At 36.8% G+C, this 14,610-nt stretch overlaps 1 protein-coding gene across 12 annotated transcripts in view; it reads right to left on the bottom strand.

The window, feature by feature from the left end:
- The window catches only part of GPHN (gephyrin), a 537,169-nt gene that overhangs the window by 229,888 nt on the left and 292,671 nt on the right, over positions 1-14,610 (bottom strand). For all 12 annotated transcript variants that reach the window (XM_061429172.1, XM_061429169.1, XM_061429176.1 and 9 more), the window contains one exon: positions 2,289-2,355. In XM_061429172.1, coding sequence (XP_061285156.1) covers positions 2,289-2,355 — 67 coding nt within the window. The remainder of the gene's footprint in view (positions 1-2,288; positions 2,356-14,610) is intronic.

Genomic DNA, 14,610 nt, shown 5'->3' with positions numbered 1-14,610 from the left:
ACACTTGTTGTCTAAAATGGGAGGAGATAAATGCATGAGCTTTCATTAGTGTATGATCATACTCAACGTTAGGGAGGTTAAGTGAGTGTTCTCTCCAGACAGATTCATCTGCTTTTCTACTAAGAGGGGATGGAAAAGGATGTTTGTACAACTACACTTTTCTCTTTACAATTGTCCTTTTTCTTTTTTTCCCACATCACCTGAACACTGTTCTTTTCTATGTGATGCAGTGGTCTGAGGACCAGGGCTGTAACTGTGGGTGCCAGAGGCAGGGATGATTCTTAGGCTGAAACCGTAACTACACTTTTAAACCTTTATATCAGAATTCCTAAGGGTTTGATGGTACAAACTATGTCTTACTCCATCTGGCCAAATTGGGCTTAAGAGTAAATGCAATTATACTGCCTGGGGTTTCAGACTCCCCACTAACTCTGTACTATGTAACCTTATCTTTAATAAACGGAATGGATTGAGAGGGAAGTACTTGTTGACCTAGTATTACTGATGGCCATCTGGACCAGCCCAGTGGCCAAATCAAGTGTCTCATTCAAGATGTTCAAAGGAAATGCTTGAATATAAATGGAGAGAAGGAGAAATGGTAGTTGAAGGTAAAGGAATGAGTTTAAAGGGGTTATGCAGCAGGGAAATCCAGTATTACTTTGGTGTCTCAAAAGCAGCTTAAAACAAGAGATGAAATTGTTTCTTGGCTCAGCTGTAGCAGATGCTAGAAAGGGAAAAGGCATAGATTGCTTTTGGAACCTGACAAGTCTGTAAACCTGAGGAGCATCGCTCTGGGATACATCTTGATCATATGATATGATGACGACTAGGTTAACTGTTACTGTGTGTATAGGACTCCAGTAATGTTTCAGTATCTTTTGACTCTTATTTTTCAGGTTATATTTACTACTATACTACGATATAATACAAGCATTGTTAGTAAGATTAAACTGCTGATATTGATGGCCACATGTACTAAGAATTTGAGTTAAAGCCTTCTCAATGGGTAATGACTGGCCTGAGCAAGAGAGCTAATTTCTATGGTAAACAGTTCTGTGCGAAATGTATCATAGGGTACAATAACAGAAGATCAGGTGGAAAATTAGTAAATGAGTACAAAAATATGAAGATTTGTATAATGGCTTTAGAGGATGAATTACTCGTTTCTCTGATTTTAATCCTATCTCTCGATGGCTCCTCCAAATCTTAGGTATATTCACACTACTACTGTTGTTGTGTCTATAATATAAATGCTATAGTAAATATAGATGCTCAGCCAGACAAATATTATTGTTTAGTTGTAAGAAAGCCTTGGCCAGAGGCCAGGGAGTAGTTTGTATAAAGAAAATTTAACTTTACCCAAAGAGAATCTGGCCTATGCCCTTAGTTACTGCGAAATGAAAGGAGTGCCTTTTTTCTGTTTGGAAACTTTTGCTACCAGGCAGTCTAACAGTGTGATTTATTATGGAGACTTTGGGAAGTGTGATATTTGGCTCTGGTAAGTGTTGGAGACTACAAGTATTAGCCCAGGCTCTGGGAAATGCAAGAGACTAAAGGTCAGCCATACGGGCAATATATGATGTACCTCAATAAAAACTACGGATGTTAAGGACTTAGAGCTTCCTTGATAAGCAATAAACCTTGTGTCGTTACATACTGATGCCCAGAGAGTAATGTGTTCATGACTCCACAGGGAGAAGATATTAGAAGCTCTTCTTCATTTGGTATTTCTTTATTCTGTCTTATGCACCTCTTTCCCCAGTTGATTTTAATCTGTATCCTTTCCATATAATAAACCATAACTATGAGTATACCAGAGAAGGCAATGGCAACCCACTCCAGTACTCTTGCCTGGAAAATCCCATGGATGGAGGAGCCTGGTAGGCTGCAGTCCATGGGGTCGCTAGGAGTCCAACATGACTGAGCGACTTCACTTTCACTTTTCACTTTCATGCATTGGAGAAGGAAATGGCAACCCACTCCAGTGTTCTTGCCTGGAGAATCCCAGGGACGGGGGTGCCTGATGGGCTGCCGTCTATGGGGTTGCACAGAGTCGGACACAACTGAAGCAACTTAGCAGCAGCAGCAGCATGAGTATACCACCTTTCAATAAGTTCTCTGAATCTATCGAGTGAATTATTGAAACAGAGGGTGGTTTTGGGAATGCACTGAACTGCAACTGTTGTCAGAAGTGAGGTCTTGTGGAGGACTCCAACTTCTTGTATGGCTAACTCTCACAGCTGGCCAAAATTTCTCAAACAAACCATATAAATATGAAGACTGCTTACCTGAGATCCTTTCTTGCTACCTGGCAAGTTAATTATGAGAGTTTTCCCTCTGATTCCACATACAGGCCTGGAAGGAAAAAGAAACTGGATGAATACTAACTTAGCATGATGGTTGGTTTAAATACTTTCAACAACAAAGACCAATCATTGTTTTTATATGTGAACAACTTTTTTAGGAGTAAAACTGTTACAGCTAAATATTTACCAAGTATTATACAAATTGGGCACTCTCTCTGGCTGAGGTTTTTATAACAATGGTTAGTGTGGTGGATTAGAAAAATGCACTGAACATGATATCAGAATAAATTAGCCACTTTAAAGAAATAATGGCCATATTATCTTCTTTCTCTAACTTCAGCTTTTTCATATCTCTTACAGTTCTAAGAATTCAATGAAATAGCATACTAAAAATGACTAATATAGTAATGTCTATGTTCAAAGTCTAACACATAAGGCACTCTGGCATTGAGTGAGATGTTTAAACTCTTGCTTCTCAGGAAGTCTATAAGTTTTAAAGTAAGAATAGACTTTTAGACTCAGTGGGAGAAGAAGAGGGTGGGATGATTTGAGAGAATAGCACCGAAACATATACATTACCATACGTAAAATAGATAACCAGTGGAAGTTTGATGTATAACATAGGGCACCCAAAGCTGGTGCTCTGTGTCAACCTGGAGGGATAAGGTCGGGAGGGAGGTAGCAGAGGAGTTCAGGATGGAGAGGACACATATATACCTACGGCCGATTCATACTGATATATGTCAAAAACTATCACAATATTGTAAAGTAATTATCCTTCAATTAAAATCAGTAAATAAATTAAAAAAAAAAGTGAGACAGGTCTCTCATAGATCAATAGTACTGGGGAGAATTTAGAGACCACAACTATTAACTGATAAATTGATAAACAAGTCAATTTAAAGTATAAAGGTCTTTCAGAGTTCACTGTAAATTTTCAGGTCACTTTAAAAGCAAGTGGTTAGATAATAAACATAAGCAGTTGAGAAGTATGAAAGCTGGAATAAAGAGTTGAAGGCCTAGATTTCAAATGAAAGTTCGAATCATGCTCTTCCAATAACTGGCTATGTGACTCTGATCTGGTAACATATAATTTCCATTATTTGAAAACAAAAGGACTAGATTCAATTAGTCTATTTCTAAAATTTTATAACTCAGATTCTAAGTCACATAAGAATATTTTTCTACAACTTTTAATTGAGTTTCTTATTTAACTTTTTGAAATAACCTAAAATTGTCTTGTGTTTTATTGTTTTTTCTTATCATACAAAGTGCTCATAGCTATTTAAAACTGTCCATACAGCTCTCCTTTTAATTGAGATATAACTGACAAATAACATTATGTTAATTTTAGGTGTACAACATGATGATTTGATATAAATATATATTATGGAATGATTAGTACAATAAATTTAGCTAATATCTGTCACCACACATTGTACAATTTTTCTCTTGTGATGAGAAATTTTACAATCTACTCTCAGAAAGTTTCAGCCAAACAATATTATTAACTATAATCAACATGCTGTATATTACACCCCCAGAATTTATAAGTAGAAGTTTGTGCCTTTTGACTCCTTTCACGCATTTAACCCACTCACCAACTCCTGCCTCTGGCAACCACCAATCTGTTTCTCTGTATCTGGTGGTTTAGTCGCTAAGTCGTGTCCAACTCTTGTGACCCCACTGACTGTAGCCTGCCAGGCTCCTTTGTCCATGGGATTCTCCAGGCAAGAATACTGGAGTGGACTGCCATTTCCTTCTCCAGGGGATCTTTCCAATCCAGGGATAGAACTGCAGTCTCCTGCATCGCAGGTAGATTCTTTACCGACTGAGCTACGACGGAAGCCCAATCAACTCTCTGTATCTATGAGTTGATTATTATTAGAGTACATATACAAGTGAAATCATACAGTCTTTGTTTTTGACTGATCTATTTCACTTGGCACAATAGACTCAAGGTCCATTCATATTGTTACAAGTAGCAAGATTTCATTTTTTTTTTATGACTGACTAATGTCCTATAGCATATATATACCTCATTTTCTTTATCTATTCATCCATCAATGGACACTTAGGTTGCTTCCAGGTCCTGGCAATAATGCTGCAGTAAAGGTGGAAATGTAGATATTTTTTCGAGATAGTGATTCTACTTCCTTTGGATAAATATCCAAAAAGTGAATTGCTAGATCAAATGATAGTTCTATTTTTAATGTCTTTAGGAACTTCCATACTGTTTTTCCACAGTGGCTGCACATAATTACACTGCCACCAACAGTATATGAGGGTTCCCTTTTTTGCATATCCTCTCAAACACTTGTTATATTCTAATGGGTGTGAAGTGGTATCTCTTTGTGGTTTTGAGTTGCACTTCCCTAACTAGTGTGATGTGGAAAATTTTCTGATGTGCCTGTTGGCTATTTGTATACCTGCTTTGGAAGACTGTCTATTCAGAACCTCTGCCCATTTTTAATTTTTTTAAAAAATTGTTGTTCTTTATAAATTTTGAGTATCAACCACTTATAGACACATGATGTGCAAGTACCTTCTGCTGTTTGGTAGGCTGTATTTTCATTTTGCTGATGGCTTCTTTTGCTGTGCAGAGCTTTTTAGTTTGATGTAGTCCCATGTGGTTAATTTTAATTTTGCTTCCTTTGCTTAAGAATACATATCCAGAAAGATATTGCTAAAACTAATGTCAAAAGCATACTGCCCATGGTTTTTTTCTGGAGTTTTACGGTTTCAAGTCTTACATTCAAGTCTTTAATCCATTTTTATTAATTTCTGTGTACAATGTAAGACAGGGTCTAGTTTCATTCTTTTGCATGTGCTATCTGGTTTTCCCAGTACTCCTTTCTCCATTTTATGTGCTTTGCTCCTTGGTTGCAAATTAATTGTCTATATATCTATGGGTTTACTTCTGAGCTCTCAAATTCTGGGCTCTTCTTCCAATATTATGCTGTTTTGATTGTTACAGATATGTAGTATAATTTGAAATGAGGGAGTGTAATATCTTCAGTTTGATCATTTTTCTCAAGATTGCTTTGGCTATCCAAGGGTCTTCTGCTATTTTTTACAAATTATAGGATTTTTTTGGTTCTATTTCTGTGAAAAATATCATTGTATTTTGATGGGGATTCCACTGAATCTACAGGTTGCTTTAGGTAATACGTACATTTTAACAATGCTAATTCTTGCAACTCATGAACATGGACTATCTTTCCATTTATTTGTGTCTTATTCAGTTTCTTTCAACATGTCTTGTAGTTTTCACTTCCTTGGATTAAAATCTTCCTAGGTATTTTATTCTTTGTTGCAATTGTAAAATGAATTGTTTTCTTAATTTCTCATTATGCTAGTTCATTCTTAGTGTAGAGAAATGCAACAGATTTTTGTATGTTTATTTTTATCCTACAAGTTTATTTCATTCATTTATTATTACTGAAACATCCAGGTTCAATGCATGATACAGGACGCCTGGGACTGGTGCACTGGGATGACCCAGAGGGATGGTACAGGGAGAGAGGTGGGAGGGGGGGTTCAGGATGGGGAACATGTGTACACCCGTGGTGGATTCATGTTGATGTATGGCAAAACCAATACAATATTGTAAAGTAATTAGCCTCTAATAAAAATAAATTTATAATAAAAAATAAAAATATTATTTTTAATAGCTTTTCTATGGAATCTTTAGGGTTTTCTATATATAAAATCATGTCATCCACAAATACTGACAGTTTCACTTCTTCCTTTCCAATCTGGACTTTTATTTCTTTTTCTTACTTAATTGCTCTAGCTAGAATTTCACCACCATGTTGAGTAAGAGTGGCAAGAATGGGTATCCTTGTCTTGGTCTCAATCTGAGAAGAAAATCTTTCAGTTTTTCACTACTGAGTATGTTAGCTGTGGGTCTATCATATACAGCCTTTATCATACTGATGTATGCTCCTTCCAGTTCATTGTAGTTTACTTTAATGATAAATAGGTGATGACTCTTGTCAAATCCTTTTTTCTTGCATCTATTGATAAAATGATCATGATTTTTATCCTTCATTTTTGTTAAAGTGTTGTATTTATGTTGATTGATTTGTGTATATTAAACTATCTTTATATCCCTGGAGTAAATCCTATTTGACCGTGGTGTATGATCCTTTTAACATATTGTTATATTCATTTGCTAATGTTTCGTCTAGATGTTTTGCATCTAAGTTCATTAGACATACTGGCCTGTAATTTTCTTTTTGTTGTTCTTGTCTGATTTTGGTATTAGAGTAATGTTGGCTCATAAAAAGAGTTATGAAGTGCTCCCTTTTCTTCTAGTGTTGGGAAGAGTTTGAGAAGAACTGGTACTAGTTCTTTAAATGTTTGATAGGGACTTCCTTGGCCATCCAGTAGTTAAGACTTCGCCTTCCAATGCAGGGGGCGAGGGTTCAATCCCTGGCAGGGAGTTAAGATTCTACATGCCTCGGGGCCCCCCAAAAAATAAAAACTAAAACATAAATGTTTGATAGAATTCACCAATTAAGTTGTTTTGTACTGGATGCTGTTTCTTAGGAGGTTTTTGATTACTGTTTCCATCTCCCTACTAGTGAGTGATCTATTCATTTGCATGGATTCAGTCCTGAAAAAATGTATGATTCTAAGAATCGATCCATTTCTTATAAGTTGCCTGATTTTTTGATCTATAACTGTTCAGTCTTCTCTTACAATCCTTTATATTTCTGTGCTATTATTTGCAATTTCTCCTTATTTCTGGTTTTATAAGCCAGTCTAGCTAAAGGTTTGCCAATTTCATTTTATCTTCCAAGAACTATTTCTTAGTTTCATTAACTTTTTCTATCGCCTTTTTAGTCTCTGCTGCATTTATTTCTGCTCTGATTTTTATTTTCTCCCTTATATTGATGTTAGACTTTCTCCCCCGACCCCACCCAGTTCCTTTAGGTATAAGGTTTGACTTTTGATTTGAGATATTTCTTATTTCTTGAAGGAGGGCTTATTGCTAAAAACCTCCTTCTAAGTATGGCTTTTGCTATATCCCATAGATGTTTATATGTTGTATTTTCATTTTTATTTGTGGTCAGATATTTTTTGATTTCTGCTTTTGATTTTTTCATCGACTCACAGCTGTTCAGTAGCATGTTGTTTAGGCTCCATGTATTTGTGATTTTTCCAGTTTTCTTCTTGTATCAATAGTTGATCATGGCATAGTGGTGAAAAATATGCCTCATATGATTTCAATATTTAAATTTATTGAGACTTGCTTTGTGTTTCAACATATGGTATATTCTTTTTTTTTAATTTTATTTTATTTTTAAACTTTACATAATTGTATTAGTTTTGCCAAATATCAAAATGAATCCACCACAGGTATACATGTGTTCCCCATCCTGAACCCTCCTCCCTCCTCCCTCCCCATACCATCCCTCTGGGTCGTCCCAGTGCACTAGCCCCAAGCATCCAGTATCGTGCATCGAACCTGGACTGGCATCTTGTTTCATACATGATATTTTACATGTTTTAATGCCATTCTCCCAAATCTTCCCACCCTCTCCGTCTCCCACAGAGTCCATAAGACTGTTCTACAGTCCATGTGCCTTAAAGATGAATATCAATTTTCATTTATTCCTTTATGATTTGGGTGACTTATTTCTTTTTCTTGTCTAATTGCTCTGGCTGGGACTTCCATTACTATGTTGGATACAAGTGGTAATGGTGCCTGTCTGTGTTTTGTCCCTGATCTTAGAGGAAAAGTTTTCAGTTTTTCACCATTGAGTATGTTACCTGTGGTCTTGTCATGCTGACTGATTTGTGGATGATAGCAATTTCTCCATATCTTCAGGATTGTCCAGTTTGTTGTGTTTAATTCTACATAGAAGTCTCATGATTCTTTGTATTTGTGTAGTATCAATTAAAACATCTCCTCTTTCATTTAAAATTTTATTTATTTAAATTCTCTTTTTCTTAATGAGTCTAGCTAAAGGTTTATCCATCTTGTTTATCTTTTCAAAGATAAACCCAAGCTTCCTTTTAAGAAGGAAGCTCAGAGTGCTCAATCCCTACTTTAAGAAAGTAGAAAGAGCTTAAAGAAACAACCACTTCAAAGAATTTAAAAAAAAAAAATCAAAACTACAATGAGATATCACCTTAATAGTGGTCAGAATGGCCATCATCAAAAAATCTACAAACAATAAATGCTGGAGAGGGTGTGGAGAAAAGTGAGTCCTCCTGCACTGGTGGGAATGTAAGTTGATACAGCCTCTATGAAAGACAACATGGAGATTCCTTAAAAAACTAGGCATAAAACTACCATATGACCCAACAATCCCACTACTGGGCATATACCCTGAGGAAATCATAACTGAAAAAGACACATGTATCCCAATGTTCACTGCAGCATTATTTACAATAGCTCGGACATGGAAGCAACCTACATGTACATCGACAGATGAATGGATAAAGAAGCTGTGGTACATATGTACAATGGAATATTACCCAGCCATCAGAAGGAATGCATTTGAATCAGTTCTAATAGGGTGGATGAACCCAGAGCCTATTAAATAGAGTGAAGTAAGAAAGAGAAAAATAAATACCATATGGTAAGGCATATATATGGAATACAGAAAGATGGTACTGATGAATCTATTTGCAGGGCAGCAATGGAGATGCAGACATAGAGAACAGACTTGTGGACATGGTGTGGGGTAGGGGGAGAAGAGGGTGGAACGAATGGATAGAGTACTATGGAAACATATACACTACTATACGTAAAACAGATAGCCGGTGGGAATTTGCTGTACTACTAAGGGAACTCAAGCTGGGGCTCTGTGACAACCTAGAGGGATAGGATGAGGTGGGTGGAGGTTCAAGAGCGAGGGTACATACCTATACTTATGGCTGATTCATGTTGATGTATGGCAGAAACTAACAAACTATAGTAAAGCAATTATCCCTCAATTAAAAAAAAAAAAAAGAACTAAGCCTGTAGTGGAAAGAAGGTGATAACAAAGACCAGAGTGCAAAAGAAAAATGAAATGGAGACTTAGAAGATAATAAAAAAAACCAGCAAAATGAAGACCTGGTTCTTTCCATTGGTTGTTTAGTAGCATGTTGTTGAATCTCTATATATTTGTGAATTTCTGATTTTCTTCTTATAATTGATTTTAGTTTCACACTATTGTGCTCAGCAAAGATGCTTGATAGGATTTTAATCTTAAATTTCAAGATTTGTATTGTGGCTTAAGACATGATTTATTCTGGAGAATGTTCTATGTGCACTTAAGAAGAATGTGTATTCTGTTGCTTTCCATCAGATCTAGAGGGTCATTTAAGTCTAATGTTTCTTTACTGATTTTCTGTCTGGATGATCTCTCCAGCGATCAAAGTGGAGTACTGAAATCTCCAATTATTCTTTTGCTGTCTATGTCTCCCTTAAGGTCTGTTAATACTGCTTTATATACTTTATATATATAGGTTCTCCTAAGTTAGGTGCCTAAATATTTACAAATGTTATTTCCTCTTGTTGGATTGACCCCTTTATTACTATACAGTGATCTGTCTCCTACTATAGTCTTTTGCTTGAAGTTTATTTTGCCTGATAAAATTATAGCTATCTCAGCTTTCTTTTGTTTTTCACTTGCATGGAATATCTTTTTCCATCCTTTATTTTCAGTATCCTTATGTGAGAAGTTGGTCAGGCAGCATACAGTGAGGTGTTTTTTTTTTTTTTTCAATTAATTCAGCTATTTTATGTTTTGATTGGAGAATTTATTTACATTTAAAGTAACTATTGATAAGTATGGACTTACTGCCATTTTTAAAATTGTTTTCTTGCTGTTTCATAATTCCACTGTTACCTTCTTTTTCTCTTACTCCCTCTTTGGGATTTAATGTTTTTTTGATAGTAGTATGCTTAGATTCTTTTTGTGTATCTTTTGCATTATTTACCATCAGATCAGATCAGATCAGTCGCTCAGTCGTATCTGACTCTTTGCGACCCCGTGAATCGCAGCACGCCAGGCCTCCCTGTCCATCACCAACTCCCGGAGTTCACTCAGACTCACGTCCATCGAGTCAGGGATGCCATCCAGCCATCTCATCCTCTGTCGTCCCCTTCTCCTCCTGCCCCCAATCCCTCCCAGCATTAGAGTCTTTTCCAATGAGTCAACTCTTCGCGTGAGGTGGCCAAAGTACTGGAGTTTCAGCTTCAGCATCATTCCTTCCAAAGAAATCCCAGGGCTGATCTCCTTCAGAATGGACTGGTTGGATCTCCTTGCAGTCCAAGGGACTCAAGAGTCTTCTCCAACACCACAGTTCAAAAGCATCAATTCTTCAGCACTCAGCCTTCTTCACAGTCCAACTCTCACATCCATACGTGATCACAGGAAAAACCATAGTCTTGACTAGACGAACCTTTGTTGGCAAAGTAATGACTCTGCTTTTGAACATGCTATCTAGGTTGGTCATAACTTTCCTTTTTTTGCTATATGGTTACCATTAGGCTTATGTAAAATATCTTTTATTTGTAAGTCTATTTTAAGCTGATAACAACTTAAGTTCAAACACATTCCAAAGCTCTACATTCTGACTCCACTATGTTTACTGTTTTTGATGTTGCAATTTGTATCTTTTTAATTGGCATATTCACTAATTAATTACTGTACTTACAGGTATTTTTACTACTTTAACCCTTCACACTAGATTTATAAGTGGTTAATCCACCACCTTTACTACATTAGATTATTCTAAATTTAACTATTTACCTTTACCAGTAGGTTTACAATTTCATATACTTTCCTGTTAGCATGCTTTCATTTCAGGTTAAAGAAGTGCCCTTAAGCTTTCTTGTAAGGCCAGTCTAGTGGTGTTCAACTCCTTCAGCTTTTGTGTGACTGGAAAATTCTTCATCTTTCCTTTATAACCCTGAAGGACAACTCTCTTGTGTAAGTATTCTCTGTAAACAGTTTTTTTCTGTTCAGAACTTTAAATGCATCATTTCACTCCTTTTAAGCCTGCAAAGTTTCTGCTAAAAAATCTGTGTGTGCATGTTAAGTCTCTTCAGTAGTATCCGACTCTTTGCAACCCCATGGACTGTAGTCCTCCAGGCTCCTTTGTCCATGAGATTCTCCAGGCAAGAATACTGGAGTGGGTTGCCATGCCCTCCTCCAGGGGATCTTCCTGACCCAGGGACTGAACCCATGTTTCCTACAATGTGAACCAACCCATTGTGGTTCCTGCAATGCAGGAGGATTCCTTGCCACTGAGCCACCAGGGAAGCCCACTAAAAAATCTACTGTTGGTCTTACAGAAATTCCCTTATATATAAAAAGGTGTTTTTTTGTGCTTTTCAGATTCCCTTCTTGTTTTTAATAATTTTTGACAATGTAATTAATGTGTTTTTTGTGGGTGAGTGTCTTTGGATTCATCTTTACTGGAATTCTCTGGATGTCCTGGATCTGGATGTCTGTTTCCCTGGTTTGGGACATTTTCAGCCATTAATTATTTCTTCAGATAGGTTTCTGTTCTTTCCTTTTTTCTCTCTCTAGAATTCTTATAATATGAATAATATTCTGCTTGATGTTGTCCTGTAAGTCCCTTAAGCTAGCTGTACTCTTTTTCTTTCTGTTCCTCTTTTGGATGGGTTCCTTTGCCCTATCTTCAAGGGTTCCATTGCCCTATCCCTCATCCTTTCTTCTACTGCTGTTGACCATTTCTAATGAAATTTTCAATTCAGTTACTGTATTCTACTTTCTTATATTCTGTCGAAGTCTCACTTTGGACATGCATTGTTCTCCTGACCTTGGTAAGCACCTTTATGACCATTACTGTGAACATTTTTTTCCAGACAAACCACTTATCACTGTTTCATTAACGTTTCTTTTTCTTTCTTTTCTTTTTTTTTTTAAGTTTTGCCTTTTAGGTATAAAGAGTTTGATTTATACATGCCTCTGGGATCTTTGTTATTTTACAAAGTAAGTTCACTCTATCAGCATTCACGTCATTTCTTTTTCTAAGTATGCTGCTGCTACTGCTGCTAAGTCGCTTTAGTTGTGTCCGAATCTGTGTGACCCCAGAGACGGCAGCCCACCAGGCTCCCCCGTCCTTGGGATTCTCCAGGCAAGAACACTGGAGTGGGTTGCCATTTCCTTCTCCAATGCATGAAAGTGAAAAGTGAAAGTGAAGTCGCTCAGTTGTGTCTGACTCTTAGCGACCCCATGGACTGCAGCCCACCAGGCTCTTCTGTCCATGGGATTTTCCAGGCAAGAGTACTGGAGTGGGGTGCCATTGCCTTCTCTGATTTCTAAGTATAGAAGTCATAAATTTATCCTTATGAAGAATCATGTTGGATCTATATACATTTCTAATTTATCAACTATTGCAAAAATTGGAATATATTTTCCAAGAATATAACTATTTTCTAAGGATGTTTCCAAGAATGCTCCAAGTTTTAACTCCCTCCACCACAAGGTTAGTGACAAATTAAAATGCAGTCAATACATTTAATTCCAATATTTTGGTCATCAAGCCCAGGCCTGTTATGCCTTCAATAATACTTCATCTTCTCTAGATTGATACCCAAATAGCAGTGTTAACAAAGCTAAGGATGTAAACTTCTATCTGTACTGTATGTACATAATAGTTATAATACTCAGACCACTACTTCTGTGTATGTATTATGTATATATGTCTGATATAATTAAAAGACTAAGTATACAGCCATGAGAAACTGTTTTTTCTCCTCAATCCATTTGGCTCTTTGGCATTTTATTTTGTCCCCCTCAAAATTAGATTACACTTAACAAAAGTCCTTTGTTTCCTTCTCTTTGAATGTTTAAAAATTAGTTTTTTCATCTCTGGAATATCCAGAGTTATTGTAAGAAGAACAGCCTTTTTATTTATTTAGACTTTTTAGGTTAAGAAGTTATTTTTACAAACACTATTTAATAATTTTTAAAACCACAAGCACCATATTCTTAGCATATGCCAAATGCATCAAACAACTTATTAATTTTAATTAAGTTAAACTCACTAAACCTGTAGTAAGTATTATGGGATAAATGCAACCCAATTCCTTAAGGAGTTTACAACTGTAACACAGATCATGAAAGCACATAAACAACTACAAGATAGTAAGTGATGACACAAATTATCCTAAAATACCATGAGATCAAAATAAAAGCAGGAAATTTCTACGCGATGGTGGTGAAGTATGTCTTTATGGAAGAGACAGCACTTGAATGATTTTAAAAAGGAAAATATTTTAATAGGTAGAAAAGGGAGGTAAAGGCAAGAAAAAGAGGACAGCTTTAAGTGGAGAGGGAAAAAAGTAAAACATAGACAAAAAAAGCACCAAGTACTTTTTGTGTATATTAAGTCCTTCATCTAGTCAGAGTCCATTGTACTTAAAGGAGTAACGTGAGATAAGTACCGTGGAAAGATGGGACAATCTGAAAGATCAGTAGTTCTCAAAGTGTGGTGTCTGTACCAACAACATATACGCATCATTTGGTAATCTGTTAGAAATGTAAAACCTTCCACACTGCCCTTCTCCTTTCCTCACTGTAATTGAACCACTAAATCAAAAACTATGGGGTGCGATTCAGCACTTAGTATCTTACTAAGCTCTCTAGTTGATTTTGTTCCACTTGAGAACTACTGCGATAAACTATGCTTGAATTTTGGTACTGCTATTTATTACCAGTATAAACTTGCCTTTACAATATTCTAGGACACACAACAGATTTCCCAACATGGGGATCTGGCAAAAGGATTGAGAACGCCCAGGGAAACGGATGTTTGGAGGGAACAACGAAATATTGTGCACATGATGACCCAGGAGAAAGAAGCAGTGACCCCACAAGAGACTGAGCCAGACTAGACTGTGAGAGTCTAGGAATCTCTGGCAGAGGTGTGGGTTGACAGCGGACTGCTGCGGGATCACGGGCACTGACTACAATAGTCCTGGGAGAGCTGTGACGTGCTGGCATAAGTTTTGAAGGAGGTTGCCATTACTGCCATTACCCCTACCACGGTTTGGCCTAAGGCCAAACTACAGGGAAGGAACATAGCCCCATACATCAGCAGAAAATTGGATTAAAGATTTACTAAGCATGGCCCTGCCCACCAGAACAAGATCAGTTTACCTACAGCCAGTCCCTCCCACCAGGAAGCTTCCACAAGCCTCTTATCCTCATCCTTCAAAGGGCAGACAGAATGAAAACCACAATAACAGAAAGCTAACCAAGCTGATCACATGGATTACAACCTTGTCTAATTCAATGAAATTATGAGCCAAGCCATGTAAGGC

The sequence above is a fragment of the Bos javanicus genome, chromosome 10, assembly GCF_032452875.1.
Source record: "Bos javanicus breed banteng chromosome 10, ARS-OSU_banteng_1.0, whole genome shotgun sequence".
In the NCBI taxonomy this organism is placed as follows: Eukaryota; Metazoa; Chordata; class Mammalia; order Artiodactyla; family Bovidae; genus Bos; species Bos javanicus.
Note: the sequence above shows the minus strand (reverse complement) of the source record. Positions and strands in the feature narration are given on the sequence as shown.